General features: G+C 45.8%; 1 protein-coding gene across 1 annotated transcript in view; it reads right to left on the reverse strand.

Annotated features, from left to right (window-relative positions):
• Positions 1–240: 240 nt before the first annotated feature.
• TENT5C (terminal nucleotidyltransferase 5C) overlaps positions 241–13,013 on the reverse strand; it is a 33,201-nt gene continuing 20,428 nt past the window's right edge. The window contains exons 2-3 of the mRNA XM_069203013.1: positions 2,230–2,343; positions 241–1,550 (exon numbers count right to left, since the gene is read on the reverse strand). Of these exons, the coding sequence (XP_069059114.1) occupies positions 362–1,531 (1,170 nt within the window). The 5' untranslated portion in view covers positions 1,532–1,550; positions 2,230–2,343 and the 3' untranslated portion in view covers positions 241–361. The remainder of the gene's footprint in view (positions 1,551–2,229; positions 2,344–13,013) is intronic.

Here is a 13,013-nt window from a genome sequence, read left to right on the forward strand (position 1 = left end):
GAGACTCCGGGGCCAGCGATCAGGCCATGCTCTGCCAGCATCTACAGAGCTCTGGTTCTTGCTTCTTCACATTGGTCAGTGTCCAAATGGGAGACATCCTTTTAGTGATAAGTGCCAGCACACATCACCCCAAACTCCAATCCAAGTGCACGTGAGAAACCCAAATTTGTGCACCACTAGCCCAAGCAATATTACCAACAATTCACCGTGAACCACTGCAAGGGGAGGGGTGTATTGTGGTCAGTCCTGCTGCTGCATTTAAGATGCCCTGTCACCGAAGCCAACTCAAGCAGCAAGTCCAATCTGCATCTCCACTGGAAGCCTCCCTTGACCTGGGAGGCTTTAGAGATCTAGGTCATGGCTAACTACAGGGCAACCAGGTGGGATAGGTCTGGCTGGAAGACGAATTGGCAATGTAGTAGTTGCTGAAGTTGGCATCACTAACGTAAGGTGCCGGCTGGTAGTAGCAAGTGACATTTGTGGCATTAGGGATGATGTTCTGCTCGGCAAGGACGCGCAGAGCGAGCAGGGAGATGAGGTTAAGCGTCTGCCTGCGCTCGTGTCCCATAAGGCACACTGTGCTCTCGTTCACGACCCGCCGCAGGATCATGAGGTAGTCATACTTGCTCTTCTCCTCCCCTATGAAGTGGTTCTGCAGGTAGCTCTCCAGTTTGCGCTGCTGTTCCAAGATGTCTGAAAAGTCTATGAAGAACCGGGAACACATGTAGCGCTCCAACATTTTGATTTTGTCCTTGTCGGCTGGCTTAAAGTCCCTGACCAGGAGGTTGCTGTATTTCATGAGCCCTCCCCCACGAATTGCCTCTGGATTTTTTGTAGCAATGAGTTTGTTCTGGAGGTGATCGAGTGCAGCCTCGAAGTCACCGTACACACTCTCGCCGATCACAGTAGGGTGGAAGTGTTCAGTCATTGGGTTTTCAGAGCAGCTATAGTAAAAAAGCAGAGAATCCAAGATTATCTGAAACGAGTCTACACTAAATTCAAACTGCCGCCGTATGGAGTCCACAAACTTGAGCTCAATGTTCCTGCCATCTTTGTTGGTCAAGGATATTAGACTCCAGCGGTCCGTCTCAGTACAAACTTTCACAAGCTTTTGTACGTAGGCTTCTTTCAAAGTCACTGGGCTTATCTTCTCCTTGTTCACCCCCTCGGGCAAGAAGTTCAGAAGTGACCCCAAAACTACATTCCGGACCAAATGGAACTCTGCCTCGGTGGGGAGCTCCACCTTGAAGATTAGGTCCAAATCCTTGTAGCCCAAGCCATTGTCCTTCACCAAGACATGGCTGGCTGCAGAGCCATTGAGACGCACGTCATGCACTTTAAGGCCCTTCTCCTCCAGCTGGCTACGCACCATCTGCACAATGTCTTTGAGGGTAATCTCTAGGGTTGGAAAGTTTCCCCTCCCATGGATGGGTACCATCTCTGTAAGGAAGTCATTCAAACGGCTGACTTGCTCCCAGCTGAGGACACTGCGGGACTTGCAGTCAGCGTTACTGTCTCCTTGATCAGCCATCTTGCTATTCAGTAGCACCCTAAAGAGTGAAAACAAGAGCGTTACATGGTAAACAACACTTTACACTTCGTCCTAAGCGTAGGCAGGTATGGAGTAGGCAATAGTCTGAAGATGCGACAAGCAACAAATCAGACTGCCTGTTCAATGGAAAGGTTGATGTACATCGTAGGCCTGGGAAAAATGTGCCGTCAATTTTCAAGACTGACAAAGTTTGCATTACACAGAAATCTGAATTAGGCAGTTTTTGCATGCCGGAGACTCTTAGCAGAAACTCATGTGGCTAGGTGCACGCTCGAAGTCGCAAGATACTGGTACCCCAGGATTCCCCTCTAACAGTAATGCAACATTTTGTAATTTAATCAAACTTCTGCAAAAGAATACACAATTTAACCCAGTAGTACACCACAACCTTCTCAAGAAGGTAAGGAGCCATCATTTACAGAGTCAAAAGGGGGAAGATAAGAACATGTATTAAAAAAAGTTCTGATCAGAAGTCAAACTTTTCTATACTTTTTCATTCATACATAGCTTTTCAAGTTAAGTTAACATTTAAACCCGATGGAAACCATACAGGGACATCAAAACCCCAAAACTAAAAGGCAGAGAGGCTTCAGTTTAATGTTCTCTCGTGAAAAACACCCAACTACTCCCCAGTCAACTAGAGTTTGGTCAACTTCCTTAAAGCTTGCAGTATTCACCTTGGTGCCAGAAGATAGAGGAAGTCTGTTCCAGACGGCCAGCTCTCAGGACGGGGTCCCTTAGCCTCTGCGTAGATGTCTGCACCTGGGGAAGCTGCGCCAAATCAACACTGACTGAAATAAAAAAAGCAACGAACATTAGTGGAAGACTTGCACAAGCAAACACTTGTGTGGGAGAACTTGAGGAGAACTGCAAGGCATATGGAACTGTGCAACCACCAGGAGTCACTGGTGCGGATAGATCTGTACTGCTGCCTGAACATATGGAATACAGTTCACTCGAGCCTTACCACACATCAGGGTTTTACTTTGTTTACAGTAAACTTTAAAGCAAAACTACAAGTTGCATCCTCTGAATGCGGGCACCCCATCAAAATAAAAAGAAGTGCACCAGATTGGGACATGAACCGAGAGAAGGTCAGAGCCATTTGGAAGAGCGGATTTTTCAGGGAAAGGTTGCAGCAAGATACGTTAAACCCAGAGATCACCTACATTTGCCAAACCTTAGGCAGTTTATCATCCAAATTTGTAAACTGCATCAGATTCCACAACCAGTTGCTAAAATCTTCCTTCAAAATATAGAACACTAGGGTCTTTCATGCAATAAGCTCCAGTTATAACACCTCAATGTTCGTTAAACTTAAATTCAACAAAAGTGAAAGTGCAGTTACTGTGGTAACAAACTGGGAGGGGGAAAAAAAAAAAAAAAAAAGCACAACCACACAAAAACCGAAATTCCAAACGTTAAAGGCTACCAATGCAATCCTTAACTTGCTTAACCATGGAAACCATAAGACAAATACAATTCCCACGACCTCCCCATAAAGATACGATAGCCAGTATTTAATTCGTAGATGATTACAAATTATACTTTTACAGAGGACTATGAATGTAGTATCATTGTTTAATTACACTCAGAGGTATTTGTTGGCACAAGTATTGTGAGGTCATAAGCACTCAATTTGAAGAGTAATGCTTTGTTGGCAGTTGAGGAAGAGAAGTCTTAAGTTGTAAATATAACTACATTTTGCAGAGTATACTTACTTTTATTGCACTACATAGAGCGAGCTTCACACCAGAGTCCAATGGATCCTCAATTGGTTTTGCAGAACCAAAAGTAGATAGGACCAATGCTCTATTTTGTGGTTGTGTGCGTGAGTAGTTACGCTTATCAAGAAGTCGTGTTAAGCATTTGTTGTACTCAAAAGGGAATGAACAGGACACTCCAAGAATAAATATTAGGCCAAATTAGAAAAATAAATTATATAGGTTTCAAAGCCAAGAACTTTGTAATCAGGTAAGTAGACTAAGAAGCGAAGAGTTAAACCGTAGTGGACTCACTCTGGGCAGCTGGGGAACCTTGCTGGCACAGTTAGTTCACTTTGCCTTGTGGACATCAGGTTTCAAGGTTCTTGAGGCTGCTGCAGAGTCCTTTGTTACTAATCAGGTCTGCTGCTCACAGGAGTCGAGTCTTTGTGAAAGGCAGGAAGACTTCCTGGGTTTTTTGGCAGCTCGGCTGCTGGTGAAGGCAGCAGGTAGGGCTGGTACCGGTCAGCTGCTGCTTCTGCCTCCTCTTATGTAGGGGGAGGAGACTGTCCTTTTCTTTGCAGGAAGTGGTGATCCAAGTTCTAGGGTTCAGGGGTGCCATCTACCTACTCAATTTAGGGGTGTTACAGGGAGTGCCAAGTGGTAGCCAATGGGCTCACTACACACTTTCTATGCCCACTGGGATGTTGGCATAACCCTAATGGCCCAATTACTTCCCACACAAGATGGACAAATTTATATAAAAAACAAGTCTAATTCAGCTCATTCCCTTTAGGGGTGGGGCTGGCATGAAGTGGGCACACCTAATCTGTCCAATTTTCCTTCCCCGTATACTGTCAAGTGGGGGTCCGGATTGGAGTGGGGCTATGGTCATCTCCATGATCTGGAGAGACCTGGGTCGTATTTCAGAGGCGGCTAGGCCTTTGAAGCTCCCCATCCTGGGATGTCCATTCTGCCCGGATAAGGCATTAGCACCTCAGCCCAAAGCAGGCCCTTGTTCTCAGCCTTCGAGAGTGCAGGCTCTCTCCTCAGGGAGAACCCCTGCGGTCAGCCCTCAGCAGGATCCGGGCACCAAGTCCCACATCAGACCCTCTGCAGGTCTCCAACTCCTGCTGCACACAGCTTTAGGCCAAAGGCCCTTCTCCTGTCCTGATGGCCAAGTACAGCAGTATTACACCGATTACTTTCACTTTTAGCAGGATTCAGGAATCTAGTGCTTGATTTCTGAATCCTGAGGTGAGGATAATCCAGGAATCTGCAAATCCCACTGAGGAATCAAATCCTAATCAAAAACAATGATAAAATTTTTATTTTACTGCTGGTGCACCACATGGGCCCAAGGAGGGTGCGGGGGACCCGTCCTCTTAGTGCCCCATTTTTAGCCCCCCCCCCCCCCCCCCCCCCCCAACACAGTTCTTGGTAATGGTAACCACACAAGAAATGTGACAGCTAATAAGTACTGCAGATTTGTGAACTGTAATTGGGTGGAGAAGAGCTCCCCAATATAACCGTGTCTTTTTAAGCTGGAATCACGAATCTTATGGATTCTTGGTTCCAGAGAATCTGGAAGTTAACAGTCCAGATCTAAAAACAAACTTCTACAGGCCCAACCTGAGCACCTTTGCAAGTGCTAATTTCTCAAAAACTAGCAAACAGATTTACAAAGCTAGCAAACACTTCCCTGAGTAACATTCTACCTTCAAGCCACATTTGGTGTAATTCCATTAAGCTGTTTCTGTACAAACCATATCATAGAAAATTACACTTTTGGACCCCTTTATCTTGGCACCTTCGAGGCATCTGAAGAAAAAAAAAAAAAAAAAAAAAACTATACTCTTTTTGGAAAGTCTGGGGCAGATTCAAAGATTCAAATAGGGCCAAAGTTATTAGTGGGGCGGTGGTACAAAAAACCATTCAATGGAAAGATTCATCCAAAGACACAGCTACCTCACATACACTACTCTGGGGGTGCTAGTGCACTTCCAGTTTGGGGAGACTTTCAGTGACTTTAGCAGAGTTTGAATAATCTGCACACAAAAAAAAAAATTAGTCTTTGATATATCGGCAAAAAAAAAAAATAAGTTTACCTTTTCTGCAGCCAAATAAGGGAACCAAAAGGGGGGGTGGGTTTGCATCAGTACATGAGGTACCATTCAGGACCGATCGTATGGAAGCAGAAAAATATCAGCCCATTTGGTGAGTCGGTGCAGAGCTGGCCCCAGGCCAACCCCTGCTGCACATGGCCAGGAATGCCAGGGCCTTGGGTGTGCCCACCCCACCCCCCCCCCATGCTCAAAGAGCTGGGAGAGGGCCCTGCCTTGGCAAAGCCATCAAGTTGTCTGACCGCAGCAGATCCCCACCAGAGTGAAGGCAGCAAGCTGTAGGAGGCTGCAATTCACAACCTCACGAGTGCAGAGTTGGTTATGAGGGACACTGCAATCCAGTATTTGGTGACCCCACTTATTACATGGGTCCATTTGCAAATAAGATGACCATATTGCTAACCTTTTTGCAGATGACTCCAGAGACAACCTTACCAGATGAGGTTAAGAACCTCCATTCTAGAGACCTGGAAGAACCTCAGCTTTCGTTGTGCACATCTATAGAGTCTTGAGGTTTGGGGTGGTCTTCTCCAAATACCGAGCCCAAAGTTTGGGGGAAATTGGCTACAGCTCAATTCAATTGCACAAATACAGTCACCTTCCAGTCAGAGGACCATTGGTACTGCAACCAAAAAACACCCCACACACACCACTTCCAGGCACTACATTATGGTTTTGGGTAGCAAGGTACCCTGGAAAGAAAGTAAAGGCCTCGAGAGTCACGCAGCGCGCCACCGTGTCTGGGAGACAACAGTACTGTGGTACCAATAGCATATAAAATAAAAATGAGTGTCCGATTTGCTACTGAAAAAAAAAAAAAAAAAAAAAAAAAAAACACAAAAACAGGCTCTAAATTAAAAAGAAGCTGAGCTATTTCCTGCAGAGCATTTACAGATCGCCATATTACAGGGGAGAATTGCTGACCATAGAGTCCAACTCATGGGTTCAGGAAGTCTCCAGCGTAGCAGCCACCCCCCCAGTACATCCACATGGCCCGAATGTGCTCAACCATGAGCACTATCCGACAGCGTGCCTGCTGCTAGGCCCAGAGGGGAAGGAAGGGGTGGTCTGGAAATTCCTTACCTTTGCAGCAGGGCAAAACAAAAAAACTTGCACATCTTGTGCAATCAGATGGGGAGCAGCAATCAACACACCAACACCTTAGAAGCAGCACGTCGAGGCCCCTGGAAACAAATCATCCCACCTACTAGCCTGGGCAGAATCCAGCAACAGCCGAGGAGACCAACACATGGGGTCTTACAAACTATTGGAAACAAAGCCCGAAATCTGCATCTTCCGGCGAGACAAAAAACACAAGTAACCCACGGTTGGTAAAACAACAACTTTCAAGCCATCTGAGGGACATGTAAAATGTATTTACTGCATTGCAGAGGGTTTTCCACATGGCCCGGCAGAAGGTGCCTTACCAGTCCACCTCTGAATCAGCTGAGAGTGATCCATCAAGGTGAAGGGACAATGAATACTTTCTGGAGGCTGCTCAAGGTTAAAAAGTGGGTTACCGGTTAGAGTGTAGAGGCGTCTTGTTAGGGGTATAAAGAGTAACATCCAGCGTGTATAGTTGAGTTCAGGGATAAGCAATACATCCTTAGAGGTGGTATCAACCATCACTTGACTGGGATACAACATTGGGCACAGCTAGAGCTGGTTGAATTACATCCCCCCCCCCCCCCCCCCCCCAACACAAAAAAAAAAACACACTTCATCCAATGGCGGACAGTGGTGTAAGACGAGTTTGTACGTAGTTAAACGACAGGACAAGTAACACTTGTTATTTAAAAAAAAAAAAAAAAAAAAAAAAAAAAAAAAAACTGAAGTTCACCAGTTTTCATTTCGATGTTATTTCTCATTTCAACATCCAACTGAATGGTTTCAACTTTTGCTTTTTCGTATATGTCATGTTTAACGCATACCCAGGTATTACATTTGTTTCAGTCTATTCACTAGACTGAAACAAGTCATGGGAAACACTTGTTTAGGGTTTTCAACAGGATTCAATGTTTGAAGAATGGCCTTTGGAAGTAAGTTCACCAGAAGCATAGTCTATGCGTAAACGTGGTTAGTTTGGAGAACATGAGCTCATTTATTGCAGAAAAGATCACAGCGGAGAGAAGCCGGTTAAGGCTGTGCCCTGCTTTCTAGTACTAGAAAGGCCCGGGTAGGAGGCGACTCCTTACAGCCAAGGGCAAGACGCCCCTTCTTGGGAACACCCAGTGTGGGACAAAGGTGGCATCTCAAACCCAGCTTTACTGAATTACCTCCTGCGCCTTCCTCTCTGCTAAAGCGCTGCACATGTGAGGGTGCGCACTTGATCCCTCTTGCCCTGTATTACAAATTTTTCCGTTGACCACTCCAATAAGTTTCAGAAGTGGTACTGCAGTTTCATTTCAGTCCAGAGCAACCAGGTCTAAAACCCAGGAGGGTGGAACCAAAGATGCCATGCCCTGGCATGAAAAGGACATGCGCTGTTCAGAACAGATTTGTAGTACACGCTACAAAAGTAGTTACAGAACATGGCACTGCTTGATGTGCAAAGGTTTTCCACCCCAAGAAAGGAGAACAGCAGATTGGTGATCTAGATTTGTCCCCAGCCATGTTAGCAAACTACACCACTCCTGTCATGGCTGGAATCTCAGATTAGGATTCACAATCTTTCGAAATGTTTGCATTGGCGTCTCAATCTTTTCTAATGAGTCCAAGGACATGTCACAAGTCACATGCCCCAATCACACCTGTCCTAGTCCATGACATTAGACACCACTCTGCCCATTTGCTGCTTAAGAGCCAAGTCAAGTACCTCACGTACTATTCTTGCATAAAAATTGGACTGATTTGTTCTAATGTGTTGACTTGGAGTAGTGTGATCAAGACTTATGCAGTATTTTTTTGGGGGGGGGCGGGGCGGGGGTGGAAGGGGAAATAAGGGACACCTTCTCTCCCTGTGCTGCACTTACTGGCCTTTCATGTTTGTCAGTCTGCATACAGGTCACATTGGTGGTCTACAAACGAGTCCATGTAGAGGAGAGGGGCACATCTGCCTGGTAGTCGGCCGTGGTTCTTTAGATGTGGTCTTGTTCAAACCACGGTTACACATAGCCCAGCCATGCTATTCAGTGCAGGTATCTGTCTGACTGCTCCCCTTACACACCCGAGTCCCAAAATGAGAACAAGAGTTGTAGAAATACTCAGGATTCCTCCTAGGAACAGTGGTCCGATTCGCCCTCCACACCTGCAACCCTAGTAGACCTGACCTGGGGTGCTCCACCCATTGGTTGTGTACACAATATTCTGAGTGGGTGGACTCTGCATCAAAGCAGATATAGATCCAGGCTATCCAGAGGAGGATTAGAGGCTTCCAGACAAGACCTGGACCACAGGCTGGTGGGTGCACTTTATAACCGAGTGCAACAGTCTTGACAAAATGCTGGTCCTAGCTTTGCAATCATTCACAAAAATGCTAAAAAGAGATTTAAAAAAAACAGGCATGGCGCCTAAGGATGTGCAAAACCCTCAACCATCTGATACTTGAAAATCTTCCAAAAGCAAAATAAAAGCACAAAAGTGGCGACAGAGGTATGGGAGAGGTTGTCCAGTGCATACCTTGGAGACCACATGCCCTGCCATAGTCACCAGCTAACCCTCTGGCCCCAGATGGCAATGCTGGCCCAGATACAGGACTGCTTCCTCCACCTCCGTTCATCAGGATGGCAGATCAGAGCCATGTAAGCAACACAAGTCAAGAGACGCCACTTCAAGACAAATACATAGATGTCACATCTTGATCCAGATAAAAACTGCCCACCCCTCCAAAATTCACAATGGACACCTTCTTCTGAAGTGGCAAGCTATGCCCAGCACCAGCTGCAGAATGGATTTGAGAAGTGCCCAGACCATCATTGGCAGGAAAGGTGACCGAAACTTGGTCAACTCTCGTACGGTCACTTATGGAAAAGTCAGGGACCCAAAGGGACCAGACCATGCCTGGTGTAGTTGCCAGCACAAGGTTTGACCTGGTGGGTCCTCTCACCAAGATACTGGAACCAGCCTTCAAAGCCAAGGATACTTTAGAACAGACTGACCCAGACATCCTTACATGCTGGGCCCAGAGAGCAGTCTGCCAGCTCAAATGCTAATGCACCATTTCAACAGAATGGCGCAGACTGATCATGATGGATCACCAGCTTAATGATGGATCACCAGCTTAATGATACAGCCAGTGCCGAGGCAAGCCAGAGAGTGTAAGGCCCGTTTGGGACCTAACTCATGAAGGACCTAGGGAAATGTGTGGCCACCATTTGCACAACTGATGAAGCCCAAGCTTCCCTGAAATAAGTTTAACTTTGGCCTGCATGGTAGGGCCAGGTGCTCATGGGAATCCCCATTCCAAGGATCCAAGATGGGACTTTACCACAAAGCCAGGAGGTTAAGACTTGTCCAGAGTAGGAACCTTCTTCCCTAACAAGTGTGAGGAGGCAGAGGAAGGTTCAACACAATACTGAAGGGCATCCTCAACAGGAACAGACTCCTTTTACAGGAAATAACTCCCTCTACACAAGATGATTTTGGGGACAGGGTTTAACACTTCCAAGCCAATTGGCAAAGCATACCACAGGAAGTGAGGTGACCGGAAAAACATTTGGGTTACAAGCTGGAATTGAACACTCCCTCCTCCCACCACCCCAAAATGTCTCTCCCCCCACCCCCCCTTCAAGAAAGACTTACAATAATTATTTAAAAAGAAAAGTGTCAACTCCCCACCACAGTGGTTGTGTCAGTACAATTTTCCTAGTGCAAAAGGCAGAGGCTCCAGGTTGGTCCTAAATTTGAAATAATTTAACATAATCATGGAGGGTATACACTTCCTTCAGGACTTCCTGGGGGAGCAATATTTAATGGTGCATCTACACTTAAGACTAACTTGTCAATCCCCTTCTTTGCTCTCCACGGAAAAGTTTTTTGGCAAGGCCCTTCCCTTCAGGCGGTCAGAAGCACCATGATGCTTGAACAAGCTCGTGGGACCAGTAGTAAAATCCCAAAGAACCAGAGGGGGTACAATGGATCTACTCTGATGATCAGACCATCTTATCATAGAACCATCAATCACTAATCCTTCATCTCACTTGGACAATACAACAGCTTCAGGACCTGGGCTGTGAGAAACAGTGAAATCGGTTCTGACATTCAGTGCATCAAATTCCTGGGTTCCAGGGAGCCCCAGTGAAGACAACTGGACGCTGCCTCAGAAGGTGAAAGCGATCAAGGTGTTGAGGTCTGCTCTGACCAGCTAGACTGGGCCACTGAGGTCATTGGTCAAGATAGGGGACTCTTGGTGTTGTCCATTCAGGTGATATTTCCAGTACCATTACATTATGGGGCTCTACAAAGACTCAGAACTCTAGCCCTTTGAAGGGTCAGTCCTATAAGGGCCAGATAACGCAGTAGGCAAACAATGACTAAACCTGTCTGAGCAGCTTGATCATATGAAGGTATGAAATGGCAGGGCCATATATCGCAGCTTACCAGGGGTAACAGCCTGGTGCCAGCAGCAGATCTGATGTTTATGGAGGGTGTGCTGTCCCTGGCCAAAATAAACCTTCACATAAATGTCTTGAAGCTTCTAGCTGACTCCTTTGCCATCAAGAGACTTTCCCCGCAGAAGACAGAATTGAATATGGTCAATTCGGTCACAGATGGCAGAATCAGGACTTGCTTACATGTCAGGAAGGAAAAAAAAAAATCAGTCATATCAGCAGGGCATTCTCCATTGGAAGGTAAGTGCATTGGGGAACATCTGTACATAAATGGATGCGCTATTAGACTATCTACACCACCAAAAGCACAGTATTCTGTTGAAACTAACATTCTTAGATTTCTGGAGCTTTGGCCCGGTGGTTGTGATCTACTAAGGAAACAGTCAGACGGTGGGGGGGGGGGGGGGGGGGGGGGAGAAATAACTTTATATGCTTGATGTCATAGAAAATAATTTGATGTTAAGATGAGCAACTTGGCAAGTAGTGTTGTGGGTTTCTCTCAGAACATAGATTCTCTATATCTCAGTACACAGAAACTCATAATATACCCCACTTTTCTGGATAATGGTGACGTGTGTAAGCAGAGGTTTAAAGACTAAAGCTTGTACAAGAGATTTACAACAGAACATAGGTAAGAAATATGGATTGCAAAAACCACTTGGGCCACTGTGCTGTCCAGGCGGATATGTTGGTTGACAGAAGCAGGTATTTAGGTAACCAAATTCGAAGCGCAATTGCATCAAAGGCCTACAAGATGGGCTCTTGACTGGAGCATCTCAGAGGCAGCCAAATGGTCATCAGAATCTACCTTTAGGACTTTACCATAAACCTATTGCTGATGTGGCTTTAGACAAGACTGCTTTAAACAACCATAATCCAAGCCTCCCGTCCGGACAATAAAAAACATTTTCTAGCCACCAATTTGTTTTATTTTATTGGAGTGTATTAAAACACTTGAGAAACTAATTAATGTAGCTACATGATAAAATGTACATCAAGACTGAAGCTGTGGTTTGATTTCTCCCAACCAAATGTTCAGCTATTGCAGATGGTTACTGTGGCGGTATTATGGCCAAGTTTGCTTTCTTTCCGGCACGGATACTACACGCGTGTAGCGATTGATTCCCCTTCTTTCCGTAAGGTATGTGGTGAAGAGGTTAATTTGGAAAACAGAAGAGGGGTCAGCAAACAAGCTACAAAGACCGCCCCAACCTCAGGTTCACATATTATTGTGAAGGTGGGTGCAATAAAAGCACATTTCAAACAGCATGCAAGAAATTTAACAAATACCACAGCTTTCTAACACTTTAGGCCAGGTGGCAAAATTTGAGTCAAGCTAGTAAAACTGTTCAGCTAGGCCTATTGTCTGTTTATTACCGAAATGTACAAAACATCCACCAGGACAGAGGACGCCCACACTGCCTGCCTCCATCTTTGTGAGCTGGACCTTGAAGGGAGCTTTGAACTCTGGGATGAGTTACTTAAATAACAGGACTGCCACTCCTTACCCTAACCACACCTTGGAATGGAGGGTTAATTTTAGCCTCATTTTACAGTCTCCTGCCCTCACCAGCATGAGGTCTCAGTTACAAATTCCAATGCCACGTGCACACTAGACCACAGATGGGATGTCAAAGCTCAGCATCAGACAGCGGCCCAAAGATGGCCATTTGGCTGATAAGAGGCAGTTTCGCCATTAGGACTAGAGGCTGCACACATGTGAAATTCTTACAAATTCAGATAATAAATACATTTTAGAGATACGATTGCACTGCTAAACAAACAACTATGTATTTAAGTCTGGGCTGTCTGTCCCAGGCTGTCTGGCCAGCCTCACCTTGAAGCAGGAGACAGAAGTCAGGCAGTAAATCAACTTCTCTGCATGGTGATGCACAGTTTAGCTTTCTCAAGCCCTCCATTTCCACTGTGGTCTAAGGAAGTACCCACTATAGGCCAGTGATAGTTTTAGCATCGTGGTTTCAGGCGTTGAAGTCTTCATCCCTGCTTGAGGGAAAACATCTGCCATTCACATGCATAGATCCCACCCATACTCCGTTTGTCACACAGTAGGTGTGGATGCAAGCAC

This window comes from Pleurodeles waltl, chromosome 8 (genome assembly GCF_031143425.1).
Source record: "Pleurodeles waltl isolate 20211129_DDA chromosome 8, aPleWal1.hap1.20221129, whole genome shotgun sequence".
NCBI lineage: Eukaryota > Metazoa > Chordata > Amphibia > Caudata > Salamandridae > Pleurodeles > Pleurodeles waltl.